Genomic DNA, 17,434 nt, shown 5'->3' on the forward strand with positions numbered 1-17,434 from the left:
GCTAGTCTCAGGGTGAGTCAGGGTTACTATAGCACCAGAGCTAGTCTCAGGGTGAGTCAGGGTTACTATAGCACCAGAGCTAGTCTAGGGTGAGTCAGGGTTACTATAGCACCAGAGCTAGTCTAGGGTGAGTCAGGGTTACTATAGCACCAGAGCTAGTCTAGGGTGAGTCAGGGTTACTATAGCACCAGAGCTAGTCTCAGGCCACACATTTGCACTCCCAACTCGTCAAATAGTCTGTCCCCAGGCGTCACTTTACGAGTTCGGCAATATCCTTTACCGTTTCTATTTCGACACCAGCGGTGCCCAATGCACTTCTATGGAAATCCCACGGTGTTATAATTTCAACGCCTGCGGTAGTACATCATAGACATACCACGGCATCATACTTAGATGCCAGTAGTGGTAGTATACAATATATAAACACCACAGCGTCATAGCACAGCGTCCGCAGCACTACAGAATAATTGTCCATATTCATGGACATTCAGTTAATTAATTCAGCATTTTTCAAGACTGACTCTGCAGGCATAAACACACTCAAATGCTCTATATCTATCTCTCTCTCTCTCTCTCTCTCTCCCTCTCTCTCTCTCTCTCTCTCTCTCAGCACCGCTGCTATGAATGATCGCATATAGTGCCTGTGTTTAATTTAGTTTGTCGCCCCGGTCGCTGGCAAAAAAGAGAGACCCTGAAAACTATAGCATAAAGACATCCTCCCCCTCCTCTCTCAGGACCCGGTCGTCAGGCCCACCTCTCTGTCCGTCAGGCCGCCGCCCCGCTCGTCGGTGAAGTTGATGGACACGTTCCTCCGGGGCAGGGACAGCTCGGTGCCGGGGCCCAGGCCCAGGTCGGTGGAGAGCTTGCGCTTGATGGACGCGGCCCGCTGGAACTTGTCGTAGATCTCGATGCTGACCCGCCGCCGCGTCTCCTTGAACTCGGCCGAGACGTTGGCGGACCACTCCGCCGCGTGAGCGCGGATCTCGCCGACCTGCACGGGGGGTGGGGGGTGGGGGGGGTCAGAACGAAGCGGGATGGAATGGAATGGATGAATGGAGGAGATAGATAGATGGTGGATACTAGACCAGTAGTTCATGGGGCCATATTAGCAAATACACCCAAAGGGCCAACTACATAATGTAGACCTACGTTCGGATTTAAACAATTCTATTCCATTTTGGTCCCGCGGGCCGCACCTTGGACACAGCTGATCTAAACCAATGGTTTTCAACCTGTGGTCCAGCTAGGGACCACCAGTGGTCCTTGATGGTGTTCCAAGAGGTCCCCAGTTAAATGATGGAGTGTCGGTAACCAAAATCTTTAACTCTTGAGAGTGTAAAATGAAACCAGGTCTAAACCTTTTCATGTCAAGGACCCTAAAAATTGATATTTGACCCCCATCTGAAAATGTTTTTGCGCCAGGGACACCCAGAAAAAAAAAAATAATAAGTTTAAAATGTCCGCTTATAAAAAAATATATATATGCGCCGTCTGAAGGGGACTTGAGCCACGAGAGGCAACACAGAGCAAGCTTCAGCAAGCAAGTCGCCATGCCGAACGTTGCAAACCTTCAGCCGATTCAGCGCCGTCCGAGTTATGTCCCGAGTGACATAATCGTATTCGCAAATCATCGTCAGCCACTAGGGCTCTTTACCTCTGACGTCAACACCGCCTCATGGTCATGGTCCCGCCCTCTGCGGGCGGTGAACTGGAAATAAACAAGCACTCCTTTTTCAATCTGACTGGTTTTCCACTCATACTGTAACATATATTTGCAAATATCCGCACGAATGTTCATGATTTTTTTTAAATCACAGATTTAAAAGCTCATAGCACAGCACAAATTCAGTGACACACTATGCGCTTGTATATCTGCTATTTTTGAATAGCCAAAGTATAAATCATTGTTAAAGTGCTTAAAATTATAGTGATGCTAGATCAACACATTTTGCTGGAGGACCCCCCCCCCCCCCAAGGACCCCACTTTGAGAACCAATGGCATACTGTGCCTCTCTGTCCTCCTTTGTCTCTCTCTCACAAATTCACAGTAACAGTCTGAGATTTGATCGATCAGTTTGAATGGAGGACATTTAATTAGATTATACGACATATTTTTATCATTGGAATGAAGTTAACCAGAGGTTAAAAGTGAACATGGGGACACGAAGGTAACAGACAGACAGACAGACAGAGACGTTACCTCTTCTTTAGTTCTCTTCGAGATAACTCTCAGCCAATCCCCTATCATGCTGAGGATTGCGGCAAAGTAGGCCAGACCCACCAGAATCCAGAACCACACCAGAGGTTTGTAGTAGTCCAGATATTCTATCTCTGAGCCACCTGGAGGTAAACAAACAAACAGACAGAGGTTTAGAGATAACTAATAACTAGTCGGAATGGATGGAACCAGATGCGACATTTCTGGATTTTACGGCTGTTGTTGTTGATGCATTTTTTGTTGGGAGGAATATTGGTCAAGCTGGGGTGAACATTTCACCAAGCTTAAGTGTCCCTGTTTTGACTGAGCATGTCATAGTAGGCAAACATTTGATGAAAATAGCTGATCTACACATTGCATCACCTTGTGAGCTTGTGAGAGGGACATTAATTGAGTTCTGGGGCTATCTTCTTCTCGTGATATTGTTTGAGCCGTCTCATCTCTGAAGCCTATAGACCCTTTTCATTTCAAGGCCTATAGTTTTGATTTGGCATTTGAGCCACAGACCATGCACCATTTGATGAGATTTTGCCTCTCAGACCTAAGGCATATTTTGTTATCGTTGGATAAGATTTTGCCCACAATTCCATGTTGTATTGACGTGGCGACATTAGGAGAGATGACAGGCAAACCTTGATCAACATAGCAATTATACTATATTCTCTAATATGTAGACCTTTTGAAAATTAAGATTTTTTAACAATAATTTAACTCTTGAGAGCATAAAATGAAACCAAATGGACCCGTACGTGTCCATTTGGTTTCATTTTACACTCTCAAGAGTTAAAGATGTATAAGGGTCCATTTGGTTACCAACTCTCTCCATCATTTAGCTGGGGACCACCTGGAACGCCCTAAAGGACCACTGGTGGTCCCCGGACCACTGGTTGAGAACCACTGCTGTAGGTGGATGCAACGCTGTAAAAATATATCGTCTCTGTCGGATGGGATTGGGAACCTCATACGTGTATGTCCTAAGCTTTTACTTTTCAGGATTCAAATTCAAAAGTATCAAAAGTAGCAGATCTACAAGCTCAAAACACGTGGCTTTGCACCATGTTTCGAGCTTGCGTATTAGCTACTTTTTAAAGATTTATTTCAGTTTTTTGGCCAGGTGCTTGAAAAGCGTCTAATAGAAATTATTCCAATATACTGTACGTTAGTTCAATCTCTCTAGGTTGTCCTCAGTCGGACGAGCCGTCCATCGTCACTTCCAGTCATCCCGTTTCTCCATACATCTTGCCAGCTCGTTGGTGCTTTCTTGAGTAGGCCTACATCCACGTATATATTAGTGTGGGACGTCCTCGTGACCAACGCGTGTCGGATCCCACAGCACCAAGCGCCCAGCGAATTATAGCAGCGGGGCACATTTAGTGACGGACCGGATGCTATCCCGGATGTAGCTTGAAGTAGCCAAAACATTCCCGAGGTGATCGACAACAACGGGATGTATGATTAATTCTAACGCGACTAGCGACGGGACTGCGATGGGCCGTCTAACACACAATCTTTGCTTAGAATTGGACGGAATGATTTAGATCAAGAGTTATTCACGTTTTAAGATTTTCGGTCTCGTCGGCTAAAATGGGGGGGAACATTTTTGATGACGTCCCACCGGAAAATAACATTGAATGTTGTGCAACAGACACTCACAGCTTGTGGAGCGATGCGATTGGTTTTGATATCAATAATCTTTTTATCAATCTCCTTCCTGAGTGCTGAGCGTTATTAATTGATTGAACGGAGAACTCCGTCCTTGCCGCTCAGGGTGTTAACCACATAATCCGTATTGTTTTCGCAGAAAATAGCCGCGTTGCTGAATGCATGTGTGAACGTGTGAATATGTACATGTACGTGCATGTGTCCACGTGTGCGTGTGTTGGTGGACATGCCACATTTATACAGTATACCTGCAACGAAGTCTCCAAAGCCGATGGTGGTGAGCGTTACGACCACAAAGTAGAGGGACTCCAGCGCCGTCCAGCGCTCGATGTGTTTAAAGATGGCCGCCGGCAGGGCCACAAACAGCAGGCAGCCGAACAACACGAACAGCAGTGTGGAGATGACGCGAATCTTAGTCTGGCTGATGTCCCAATGCTGGGGACAGAGACAGAGAATCTTAGTCTGGCTGATGTCCCAATGCTGGGGACAGAGACAGAGAATCTTAGTCTGGCTGATGTCCCAATGCTGGGGACAGAGACAGAGAATCTTAGTCTGGCTGATGTCTCAATGCTGGGGACAGAGACAGAGACACTTTACCAACCACCTTTTTTACTTGAGAGCTACTTTCAAATTGACCAGCTCAACAAGATCTACCCGCCAAATAGCGGTGCTGTCGTTGACATTTTAGACCAACGCACTTGGAATGGGAAATAGACAGGGAAAATGGAATTGGATGAATTTTCTTAATTATAACTTTGTAATGCTACTGCAGTCTATGCACAACACACTTGAAAACTAAATATTGTATTTTAGGTTTGAGCTGACAGGCCCTTTTTTATGTCAACCAATCAGTCAAATCCCATTTGTGGATTGTGGATGCATTTTTATGGGTCGCTAGTACACTAAAATATACCTTTGATCCGATTGATTTGATTGATTGAATACTTTATCAACAGTTTGCAAGGACAGGCACAGGGAAGTACAGTACAATACAAGGTCTGCTAAAAGGATGAAACCAGAAAAGCCTTTTGGCTTGTTTCCATTGGTGTCCTCACATACTCAACTCAATTCATCAAAAAACATTTATTATAGACCAGCATAATCTTCTGCACCGTTGGCCCGGTCGCTACGAAACTGTGCACACACACTCCCTGGATGCCAATTCCGAACCTCTGCCCCACATTTTCCAGAATGGCTTGTTACACCATGATGAGGCCGATTTTTGCAAAACATTTTTCTTTTCAAATTACTCATACAGGTTTTATCGATAAATCATGCAAATTGGTACACACTATCCCTATAGTCATTTGATCAACACGGATCTGTCTCAAATTCCATCCCGATTGGCTAAGATTGGCTTCCAAAGTTTGCAGGATTGGCCCGTTTTGAACAAAATGCCTCAAATCACAAACACAGTGTACAATTTATGTGACATTTTGCACGCACATTCTGGAGGAATAAATCCCACCCTTTTCACATTGGCCTGTTATAGCACCACCAGCAGGTGTATTTTTGGTGCGTGCGCGCATGTGTGCATGTATGTGTGTATGTGTGTAAACTCACCACAAACATCTTCTCCACTCTAGCGATGCCTTTACCAAAGATGGTTCCCAGCTGATCACCCACTCCAGCCAATAGGAAGCCAAACAGTGGTATCCCTAGCAACGCATAAACGATACAGAAGATCCTCCCACCTTCTGTGTGCGGAGACGTGTTCCCAAAACCTATACCGGCAGAGAAAGGTCTTAAAGGTCATTCAATTGTAACTTTAAAAAATGTGCATACACAATGCATACACTTATAGGTATACATATGTGTGTCTGTTTAATGTTGAGTGGGAAAACAATATTGCACATTAAAGCTAGTCATTCTTCCTCACTCATCTTCTTCAATTCAGTGGTGCCGTCAGGACGTAAAAAGTGGGAGGACATTATTGTGGGCGTGGTTAGTGGGCGTCATGACTTACATTGTTGTGTAGCCCATATGACACCTTGATCGAGTTGAGACTAACTAACTCAACTGCAGTTACTACACACGTACAGTATGCAGCCAATACACAACGACTATTGAGCAGCAAAATGGAAATATTCGGCTAGACCGGCCATGGCATGCACCAGTGCCGGTCGGAGAAAATGAATAAATAAATAGGCCGGGCATCCGCCAATAGTGCGGGGACATTCACACCCAAATGACCCCCCCCCCCTCCGACCCTCTGATCTTCACCTGTTCTGAGCCCCATACTGTACATGTTTTTCCCTTTTTTACTTTTTTTATATGATGATTTCCTGCTTTTTTGTATAGTGTATATTTGTACGTCTCTAAATGTTCTGATGAATTGAAAATGGTGGAGCCTGTTGTAAATAAGAGTAATGCTTTATCATGGATCGTCCGTGCAAAAAGCAACAGTTTTTGTATTGACTTGTGCTTTCTTTTGAAATGTACTCATTCTGCATACTGTGAAATAAAAATTTCAATCAATCAATCAATCAATCAATCAATCAATCCTTCTCCCTTGCTATCATGTACGGTTGTGAGCGAACACACACACACACACACACACACACACACACACACACACACACACACACACACACACACACACACACACACACACACACACACACACACACACACACACACACACACACACACACAGTGTTTGTTACCGATGGTCGTGATGACTGTCCCAGAAAAGAAGAAGGCAGAGCTTAAATCCCAGATGCTGCTGTGATTGGCCAGTGTACCTGCGGGGTTCACACCTGAACGCACCGCTGATACAACTTGCTGGAGAGAGAGAGAGAGAATCTCTTTACCACTTAAACCTCATAATCCTTATTGTGGGTATAGCTGAAAATAGTATAGATCGGCCATTTTCTGCGAAAGTCTTCCCCATTATAAGAGAAGACAGAAAATACACTGGCATAGAGCCCTGAGGGACTCCGCTCAACCACACTCAACTTTTCAAAATGTGTTGGTGTTTTTTGCGCTCCCCTATGTGTTTTCTATACCCACAAACCCTACGCAATTTTGAACAATCAGTCTCTCTCATCATATAGGAGCTTTTATATAAATTGCTCTCAGGAACAGCTCAACTGATTTGGATGTACATGAGATTCCATCTGTATCGCCCTACTTTGTACTCTTCAGTATTCAGTTCCAAATTTGCATTTCCACTTTGTCCCCCCATTGTTGATTTTCCAAGCTGGCATGGAATGGAAACAACCCTGGGTTTATCTAGCACCAGTATTATAATAAGATAAAAAATGATTTGCATATCAGCGCCCCCACCACCTCAGAACATTGTGGTACTGCAGCTAAAACTAACAACACAAACACAACACTAGACACTACTCATCTCCATCCTCCCCTTTATCGTACCAGTCAGTTTTCCATCAAATACAGAGGTACTACACTATATGACAAATACTTTACTGGTCTTCTCTTAATTTATTTAAGAACTTAAAGTATGTTCTGATTAATCAGATCACTTAAAATATTCTTATTCTGATTATTGTCTTTTCCATGTTTGTTTGTATTCATTATTATTACATAAAAAATATAGAAGCATGTTGACAATCCATTTTATGTTGTAGAAAATCAAGTCTTGTGTTTTGTTCTAGACTTCATCTGTATACTATGAAATCATGTTATCTGTAAATAATAATGTATATCGCTTTCAAATCATGTTTGAAAGCGATATACACTAATTTCCACTTTGTTGTACACAGGTTCAGGCCCTTTGGGCTTCTTGCCTCCTCCTAGCACTTTACTTTATTATGTTCTACTCATTTCCCCTTTTTGTATTGTTTTTATACTGTGCCAAATGAAATGAAATGAAATGAAATGAAATCAAATCAAATCAAATCAAATCGCCAGAAAGAAATAACTTAGAGTGGTGATTTAGGCTCAAACCATTAGAAATACATTTGAGGAACATAAACAATACGATATTAAAAACAGTTTTAAAATGTAGATCCTTTAAGTGGTTAAATGTACAGGACGTGTTTTGGCATCTCTCACCTTCACCAGTGTCTCCAGCTGACTCTGGTTCACACAGGAATGTGTGGACAGGAACTCCAACTTCTGAGACAGAATGGCTAACCGCTGAGCACTACACACCCACACGCACACCACGCACACACACACACACGCACACACACACACACACACACACACACACACACACACACACACACACACACACACACACACACACACACACACACACACACACACACACAGTGATACAGATAGGGTGAGACACACACAGAGAGACATACGTAGTGAGACACAGACAGGCATTCAAGGCAGACAGACAGACAGACAGACAGTACCTCTCATTGGGTTGTTCCAGGGTTTTAAAGACAGCAGCTCCCATCACCAGGTACATCACTACCAGAAAGAAAATGGCTGACACCGTCTTCCACTTCATCACTGAGGCAACCACCTGCAACCAATGAATCCATGCATGCAGCAGCTGTGAGATCAATTCAAAGTGGATGTTGTACAAAGTTAAATGAGTGACTCACTGACCTCACTCTGCTCCCTGGGACTCCGTGTGATTGGCTTGACAGAGAAGGAGAGGCGGGGCTTATTGTTGTGAGTGGCAGATTTGGGATCCAATAGATCAGGAGCTGCCACTTCATGTGAGGCGAGAAGAAAGAACATGATTAGTTGGTTATGTATGTGCGTGTGTATGTACAGTGTCATACTTATCAGAAGTTGAAGGTGATGAATTAGATACAGTACTAGCCTCAAGAGAGAAGAGAAGAGAAGAGAAAAGGAGGGGAGAGGAGAGGAGAGGAAACAGACAGACAGACAGACAGACATTGATCATGCCTGAGGTAAAACACAGAAGGTGTAAGAGTAGCCTGAGAGTCAATAACCAAAAGATATACAAAGATATACAAAAATACAAATCACATCAAGTAAAATAAGCTTAGATTCTGACAGTCTTAGACAGTCTCTGTCTGTCTGTCTGTCTGTCTGTCTGTCTGTCTGTCTGTCTGTCTGTCTGTCTGTCTGTCTGTCTGTCTGTCTGTCTGTCTGTCTGTCTGTCTGTCTGTCTGTCTGTCTGACCAATCATCCTTTTTTTATTGATTCTTTTATTAAACAATAAAGAAAATGCAAACAGCACAGGTACAGTCAAGCATTTGGTCCAAAAGGGTATAAAGAAAGTCCTTGCCGTCTTGTTTCCATTCGACTCTATATATGCGAGATATCTATATCTAGATATCTCTATCAATGCATGTTTGTACAATACAAGTACACTACAGATTCAAGTGCACATTTGTTCCTTACTTATAGTTAACTAACCTCATTTTCAAATATGACACTTTGTATGGCCCTGTTAATATTAACCTTGCAGCAATATAAAAAAGATGCATCATTAATCCTCATGATGGTCAACAGGTCAACAGTGAATACATGACTCAATACACGTAAATGGAAAGAAAGAAAGAAAGAAAGAAAACCCACAGCACTTGCCCATCAGTGTCTCATTCTGGATGAAGTCTCTCTGTCTCTCTGTCTCTCTGTGTCTCTCTCTCTCTCTCTCTCTCTCTCTCTCTCTCTCTCTCTCTCTCTCTCTCTCTCTCTCTCTCTCTCTCTCTCTCACTCACTCACTCACTCACTCACTCACTCACTCTGCACTCACTCTGCACTCACTCACTCACTCACTCACTCACTCACTCACTCACTCACTCACTCACTCACTCACTCACTCACTCACTCACTCACTCACTCACTCACTCACTCACTCACTCCACTCACTCCACTCTCTCTCTCTCTCTCTCTCTCTCTCTATCTCTCTCTCTCTCTCTCTCTCTCTCTCTCTCTCTCTCTCTCTCTCTCTCTCTCTCTCTCTCTCTGAGCACCTGTCTGTCTCTCTCAGTGGAGTTTAGACTTACTTCTCTTCTAGCCGGGGGGTCTGGTGGTCCTCCTGTCCTCCTCCCGTCATGCGGTGTTCTGCTCTCACTGCTTTTAGGGACAAATCTTTCACTTCTCTCTGATCTCCCCTCGTCTGGCTCACAGGCAGGTGATGCTGCTACCTCCACATGGCAACTCCACGGTCTCCTCTTTCTAGTCACCCTCCTATATGTTGTCTCCTCCTGATGTCCCCCTCTTGTTCTCCTTCCTATATGTTGTCTCCTCCCTCTTGTTTCCCCTTTACGGTGGGTCTCCTCCTTTCATCACCGTCCTGGACGTCTCCTCTCGTGCTGGGGTCTCCTCTCCCATGAGTGACCCCCCTCTTGGTTCTCCTCTCTGTCCGTGACACACACAGCTGACACCGGACCGGATGGGGACAGACTGGCTTCTGAGGGCACAGTGAAAAGGCAGTGCAGAGCCACCAGAGGAAAAGGTGGGAGAGAGAGAGAGAGAGAAAGAGGGAGGGGAGAGGAGGGGCCGGGATTTGGACATCAGAGATAGAGAGAACGTGCTTCAGCGGGGGTTCAGGGGGGTGCTAGCGGAGAGGGAAAAGAGACAGAGGGTGACAGACAGTACAGCAAATCGTTGCTGCCGGGCATGCAGAAACCTCTTACAGTATCTACATATTACACAGACAGACCCCTCCTGCAAACTTTAGAAGCAAATCTTATCTCTATAACGAGGATGGGATATGAAACATCAGACAGATCCGTCTTGATCACATGACTATAAAGAAATAATGTTTACCGATTGACATGATGTTTGGAGAAAATCTGTAGGAGTAATAAAATTTTCTTTTCCAAAAATCGACCTCCCCATGGTGTCAAACTGTCATCTCTATTTTGGACATCACCCCCCACCCCCAAACATTTTAAGAAATAGCAAAACTAACCCATGTCTACAAAAGCTCACAACAGGTCACGATGTGACCCATCCAAATTCGACCAATGGGCCAAATTCTGTGATTCAGTGCTGCTCATGACCTCTGGTGGCACTATACCTATTAGCCTGATATCTGACCAGACCATACACAGACACAACTTGATTATGGATGATTATTAATGCAAATATAGTGCAGAATTCGGCTGCTGCCTGAATTCTCGCTAACACACCAATCGCATGCAGAGCACTTCACCGGCTGCCCATTATGTCCAGAAAGGATTTGAGACTTTATATATCACTGTGAGTGTCAGTGACTGACTTCCTGCACTCAATGTGAGATCTCTCAGCTCCTTCTGTCAAAGGCCTTCTGACCGACCACTACCAGACTAAAATGCGGGGTCAGTTGATGGTTTCAAGGGCATGTTAAAAACACGTTTTCTTTTTCATAAGCATTTTGTCAGACTCACAGTTCAATGTTTTTCTTGTTTCTCTCATGTGCCTTGTTTTAAAGGGACAACTGCAGTCACTCAATGCTATAGTATTTGTAGATAACAGTATAGCACAATTTGCACAATCTGATCGGTGAACCAATAATCTCCATAGCGCTTGCTCCAAGCTCCTCCGCCTCTCTAGACCAGAAAGCACGCTGCATGGCTGGGCCTGGCTATAGTGACAGAACTTCTCACCCTAAGGGCCTAAAGACCAGCCACCTTCACCTGCTTGTATTGATGTATTCAGTCATGACCCACACACTTCATGACCATGGTTGAGAGTTGGAATGAAGATTGCTTGGTAGGGTTTGTACTTTGATTTGATATTACAATGGCGATACTTTGTTGGCCTTTTGGCCATGCAAGACTATCAGTACTATAGTTACAATATAACATCATGCCTGGGCCGGCCGAGCGGCCCAGGCACCTAGGCTCGTAATCACGTCTCCTCAATCACCTAATGAGAGTTGAATGTGATTTAAATGTGCATATTTTCACCACTCGTGTAAACATTAATTACATGCCAAATTAAACCTGCTAAAAATAGACAATGTGCAAATGTTTGCACATGCATGTGTGCGTGTGTGTGTGTGTGTGTGTGTGTGTGTGTGTGTGTGTGTGTGTGTGTGTGTGTGTGTGTGTGTGTGTGTGTGTGTGTGTGTGTGTGTGTGTTTGTGCGTGCGTGCGTGCGTGTGTGTCTTCTTTTTTGAGAAATATCAAAATGTTTGGAAACTTTAACATTTTGGGGATTTTACATACTGTACATACAATGTACAGTACATACATCTGCATACATACGTACATCTTCTCTTCTGGTGGTCCCTGGCACATTTTCAGATGGGGGTCTCTGCGGCCTTGTCCTTGGCATGAATGCACCATACAGAACACATGTGTCCAGTCCGGTAATACAGAGGGAAAAGGTTTAAAATAGCATTCTATTCAACCATTGAAGCTGGCTGCCAAATCAAATCAACCAACATGAGGTCCTTTCTAAGTTGATTTATGATATATCAACTAACAATATACTGGCAGGGTGGTCTGTTTTCTAATAAAAATAGTGATGACATTATTTGAACTGCTGTATGTGCGTGTGTACGGTGGTGCTGCTGTGTTTGTGTTTGTTTGTGTGTGTGTGTGTGTGTGTGTGTGTGTGTGTGTGTGTGTGTGTGTGTGTGTGTGTGTGTGTGTGGTGTGTGTGTGTGTGTGTGTGTGTGTGTGTGTGTGTGTGTGTGCGTGTGTGTGTGTGTGTGTGTGTGTGTGCGTGTGTATGTGTGCGTGCGTGCATGCGTGTGTATGTGTGCGTGTCTGTGTGCGTGCGTGCATGTGTGTGTGTGTGTGTGTGTCCGATTGTCCGTATGGTGTGCTGATCAGTACAATTATTATTGAGTGCATACTTTAGTCACAGTTAATTAAATGTTCTCACAGAAATAGCTTGTGAACAAGACCCCGAGATATCGGAGCAGCAGGGGCTGTATTGCAGTCGCTGTACCGCACTGTTGTGACGAAAAGAGAGCTGAGCCAGAAGGCAAAGCTCTCTGTCTACCGAGCAATCTTCATGCCTATACTCTCACCCATGGTCATGAAGTGTGGGTCATGACCGAAAGATTAAGGTTGCGAATACAAACGTCCGGAATTAGTTTTCTTTGATGGGTGGCTGGCATCTCCCTTAGAGATTATAGGGCGAGAAGTTCAGTCACGTGAGAGAGACTCGGGGTAGAGTTGTTGCTTCTTCGCCTGGAAAGGAGCCAGTTTAGGTGGTCTGGGCATCTGGTTAAGAATAGGATGCCCTAGGGAGGTCCTCAACCCACGTCTCATTTGGAGGAGACCCCGGGGCAGACCAAGGCACAGACAAAGCATCACTCACTGGCCTTGGAATGCCTCGGGATCTCCCAAGAGGAAGTTACTAATTTTGCTCTGGAAAGGGATGTTTGGAGTTCTCCGGTGGAGCTGTTGCCCCCGCGACCCGACTACGGATAAGCGGTTGAAGATGAATGGATGATGGATAACAGAAATAGCTTCCTAACAAATTTTCCCTCATTTGATATAGTAGGGTTTTTTTCTACGGTTGAAACTATCTGATGTTATGGCATTAAAATGTGTATTTATAAAAAAGTTAACTTTTCATTACTGGTTTTCACCTCCTGAGCCCCAATCCCCCGCGGGCGGGGGCTAGATTCTGTCCACCTCATGAACAGCTCTCAGCGGGTAAATGGGGCTGGTCAAGGTCTCAGGTTCCAACTCCGATATTTTAGATTTTCCCTCCCGGACCCCCGTGGGGCCTGATTGCTTTATTGTACGAAGATTTATTTTGCTATTGAAAATAGCAAAATAAAATATACAAACCGCTGCACGTGTTGATCGATTTGTTGAACATTATTTGATTGGATTTGATTGGATTGATTTAGCACAGTATAAAAACAATACAAACATGGGGAAATATGTAAATAAAAAAAAGTAAAGTGCTAAGAGGAGGCAATTAAGAAGTCCAAAGGGCTTATATGAGGCCTCAACCCGTACAAGAACCAAACATTTGAATGCAATATACATATTATTAACAGATAACATGATTGCAAAGTATACAGAAGAAGTCTAGAACAAAACACAAGACTTGACTATCTACAACATGAATATCGAAAATGGATTGTCAACATGCACTTCTATATTTTTATGTAATAATAATAAATACAAACATGGAAAAGACAATAATTAGAATACGGATATTTTATGTGATCTGATTAATCAGAACATACTTTAATTTAAATAAATTAAGAGAAGACAGTTGCTGACCAGTAAAGTATTTGTCATATATAGTGTAGTACCTCTGTATTTGATGGAAAACTGACTATGACTGGTACGATAAAGGGGAGGATGGAGATGAGTAGCCTGTCTGTTGTGTTTGTGTATTTGAGAATTTGTCTGAAAGTCATTGTTAAAAGGTTTGGTAATAGAGTCTGGAGTATGCTTGAGTTTATAAATATAGATATATTTGGACTAAAATAGTCAAAAAGGCCGGGGACAAAAGAAAATGGCAGCACACCCTTACCAGCTTCCCTTTTGATTTGGATTGACGCTCAAGAAATGTTTTGACATTGCAATTGATTTCTTAACTACAAAATAGTTTAGCTATAGTCTGAACTTTAAACACTCAGTAAGTAAAGTTACCTTATTAAGCACACAGCAGAATATGGCAAGGCACACAGCCTACAGACTCAACAGGAATGAAATGCTAGCTACACACAACGGGTTCAGCACATGGAGGTGACGGATATTATATTTGACTGTTGATCTGGAAGACAGTAAGTAAATGTAGCTTTTTGAAGAGTGGAGTCGGAGTGGTCAAGACGTTTTGAAAAGGTAGCAGTTCTAACAAATCTCTTCTGTAGCAGACAAGGCCCATGTCTGGGTTTGGGAGACACGACCAGAAACATTGAGCAGAGGGTCTCTCTCTCAGTGTGTGTGTGTGTGTGTGTGTGTGTGTGTGTGTGTGTGTGTGTGTGTGCGTGCGTGCGTGCGTGCGTGCGTGCGTGCGTGCGTGCGTGCGTGCGTGCGTGTGTGTATGTGTGTGTGTGTAGCGCTCTGGGCATGATATCTAAAGTGCTCTGTCACTCAAAAAAGCACCCCTAAATCTGGCTTAATGAAACACTCAAGCTTCATTCAGTTGACAGTTGACAAATGTCAACTGTCAAATTAACAGTTCAAATGTTGAACCTGACTAATTGCACAGAATGTAATCAGTCAGACATCCACGCACGCACGCACGCACACACACATACACACACACACACACACACACACACACACACACACACACACACACACACACACACACACACACACACACACACACACACACACACACACACACACACACACACACACACGCTCGTGCGCGCGTCTATCTTTAGCCTGGCTACACAATACCATCACAAAGGTTCATTTTAAACTTCAGTGACTTAAATGAAAATAATATATGTCTGGAAACTGTACAGTCTAATATTCATGTTGTTAAAAGATGGAAGACGTTGAGTGAGTTTACTAAAGGTTCTCACATGTACACGTCTCTCAAACCTATATATGTCGCACCGCTGATTCGACCGACACACCCAACATCCGTTGGTCATGAAGATCTCTGTATCTGTCATCCCTTGTCCCTTTAATGCCCATGTATGGACATGCCTATGACGTCATACGGTTATGTCTGAGTCATAGGTATGCCTGTCCGCCCGCCGGCCCTCAAATTAACCAATATTTGATATCGTTGCTGTCAGGCAGAAACCTCTTACGTCCATATATTTTAAATTAACGCCCTACTTGATCATATATACTACTGCAGCGTTACACGAAAGCATCAAAAGTATAGCACACCTGCAAGCTTGTGTTAACGCGATGTGTTTTGTGTTTGTAGATCAGCTACTTTTGCTATTTTGGAAAGGTAACAGTTTTGGACACCACCCGACAGAGACGATATAGGTTTGCTGAGAAAGAGAAAGGCAGCGACTGTTAAAAACAGACAGGTGAGGCCTCTAATGACCTTATGACCCCTGTGTCTGAAGCCATTACAGTAATGTATGAATTAACAACTGAGTGTTTGTGTGAGTGGACGAGCATGCCTCGTCGTATTACACATGTTATTGGGAGGTGTGGCCAACTGCGCATGCACACTGCTGCTGGTGTATTTGTGTGTATTTGCACGTGTATACATGTTCCCTGTGTGTGTGTGTGTGTGTGTGTGTGTGTGTGTGTGTGTGTGTGTGTGTGTGTGTGTGAGAGAGAGAGAGAGAGAGAGAGAGAGAGAGCAGCTGTTGACTGATTTGTAGTGAAGTGGTGGCCCTCCAGATGCCTGTGGAGAAATGACCCCCGGGTCCTGGTTCTCCAGGAACCAGGATTAACGCAGGTCAGACACCCCTAAACGGAAGTGTGTGTGTGTGTGTGTGTGTGTGTGTGTGTGTGTGTGTGTGTGTGTGTGTGTGTGCGTGTGCGTGCATGTGCGCGTGCGTGCATTACCTCTTTAAGTGGCCTCCTGACTAATGACCTCAAACATCGAAGAATTAGGCTGTGGAATGTGACAGGACTGTGTGTGTGTGTGTGTGTGTGTGTGTGTGTGTGTGTGTGTGTGTGTGTGTGTGTGTGTGTGTGTGTGTGCGTGCGTGCGTGCATGCGTGCGTGAAAGGTTTCGTGAATTATCCGGTTCATAGATCTAAAAACGTCTAAAACATACGTCTTCTCCACCAGTGTTACCATGGAAACTTTAAAACGCTTCCGTCTCCGGCAAGTTTATTTGTGAAGCACTTTTCGTCAACAACAACAAGGCAGGGAGAGCTTAAAACACTCGAGCATTGTGACGAAAGAAACACACCATAAAAGGACAACAAAAACAAGTTGAAACAAAGAGAAATAGGTAGACCTTTAATTGTTGACTGATCCCACAGGGGACAGTCAGCTTTAGCTTCACCCATATCATGGCCCTTCCATGGTGAGGCCCGCATGCTCAGAGGGTCATGAGGATAGATCTCTGCCTACTGGCTATACATCTGGCGACAACAAAATGATGTGGATTGGATGGAAAATAACTAAAACTGGATGGAAGCTATTTGTTTTTAATAGCCCCGGGGTCGTGGCTGGGGACATTGAGAGGGTGAAATTAGCCATAGCACACGCCGCAGACAACTCTGGGGACAAACTTGAGTTTTAACTAAAGTCCATAACATATCATGTACAATAACAAGATATTGTACATCTTACCTCAGGTAATAATAATTTGTGTTGTTCAGATTCAGATTAAAAGCAGCTTAATTGTCACAGTTTTACAAGGAAGTTTTACAAGAAATCACACCCGTGTGAAGTGAGGGGCGATCTTGTCATCTCATTACGGCCAATCAGAATTTGTTCATTGGTGGACCTGTTTTTGCAGTATGCAAACTGCCACGTATCCAGCGAGGCTATCACCTCACCTATAGCTCACCTGGTATTCCTCACCATTAGTGCTGTAGTATAGGTATACCCTATGCTTATTGCCTGTGCAATATGCACATGTATAGGTTATACAACATGAGGAAGGCAGCACATCATCAACCCCACTCTGTCTATTCTGGTATAGAGCAAAATAAAATAAAAAATCTCGTCTCCAGATGGTGCAGAACTCTGCGGAATGCTTACTTATACTAACACACAGAAACATTCACTATATATTGCCACTAAAACCAGTAAGCCTTACCCCCGCCCCCCGCCCCTTAGCTCCGAGTACTTCCTCATA

The 17,434-nt window shown here is 43.9% G+C and overlaps 1 protein-coding gene across 1 annotated transcript; it reads right to left on the reverse strand.

Moving 5' to 3' along the window:
* Window positions 1–730: 730 nt before the first annotated feature.
* LOC310854638 (potassium channel subfamily K member 2-like) lies at window positions 731–8,327 on the reverse strand (the record flags this gene model as incomplete). The annotated part of the gene is made up of 7 exons (XM_083759313.1): window positions 8,215–8,327; window positions 7,901–7,991; window positions 6,547–6,664; window positions 5,444–5,604; window positions 4,129–4,315; window positions 2,201–2,340; window positions 731–991 (listed from the first exon to the last, which is right to left on the reverse strand). Exons 1-7 carry the CDS (start codon window positions 8,310–8,312, stop codon window positions 731–733), a joined length of 1,056 nt encoding a protein of 351 aa, XP_083615439.1. The 5' UTR covers window positions 8,313–8,327.
* Between the last annotated feature and the right edge of the window lie 9,107 nt (window positions 8,328–17,434).

The sequence above is a fragment of the Protomyctophum parallelum genome (assembly GCF_964188405.1).
Source record: "Protomyctophum parallelum genome assembly, chromosome: 2".
In the NCBI taxonomy this organism is placed as follows: Eukaryota; Metazoa; Chordata; class Actinopteri; order Myctophiformes; family Myctophidae; genus Protomyctophum; species Protomyctophum parallelum.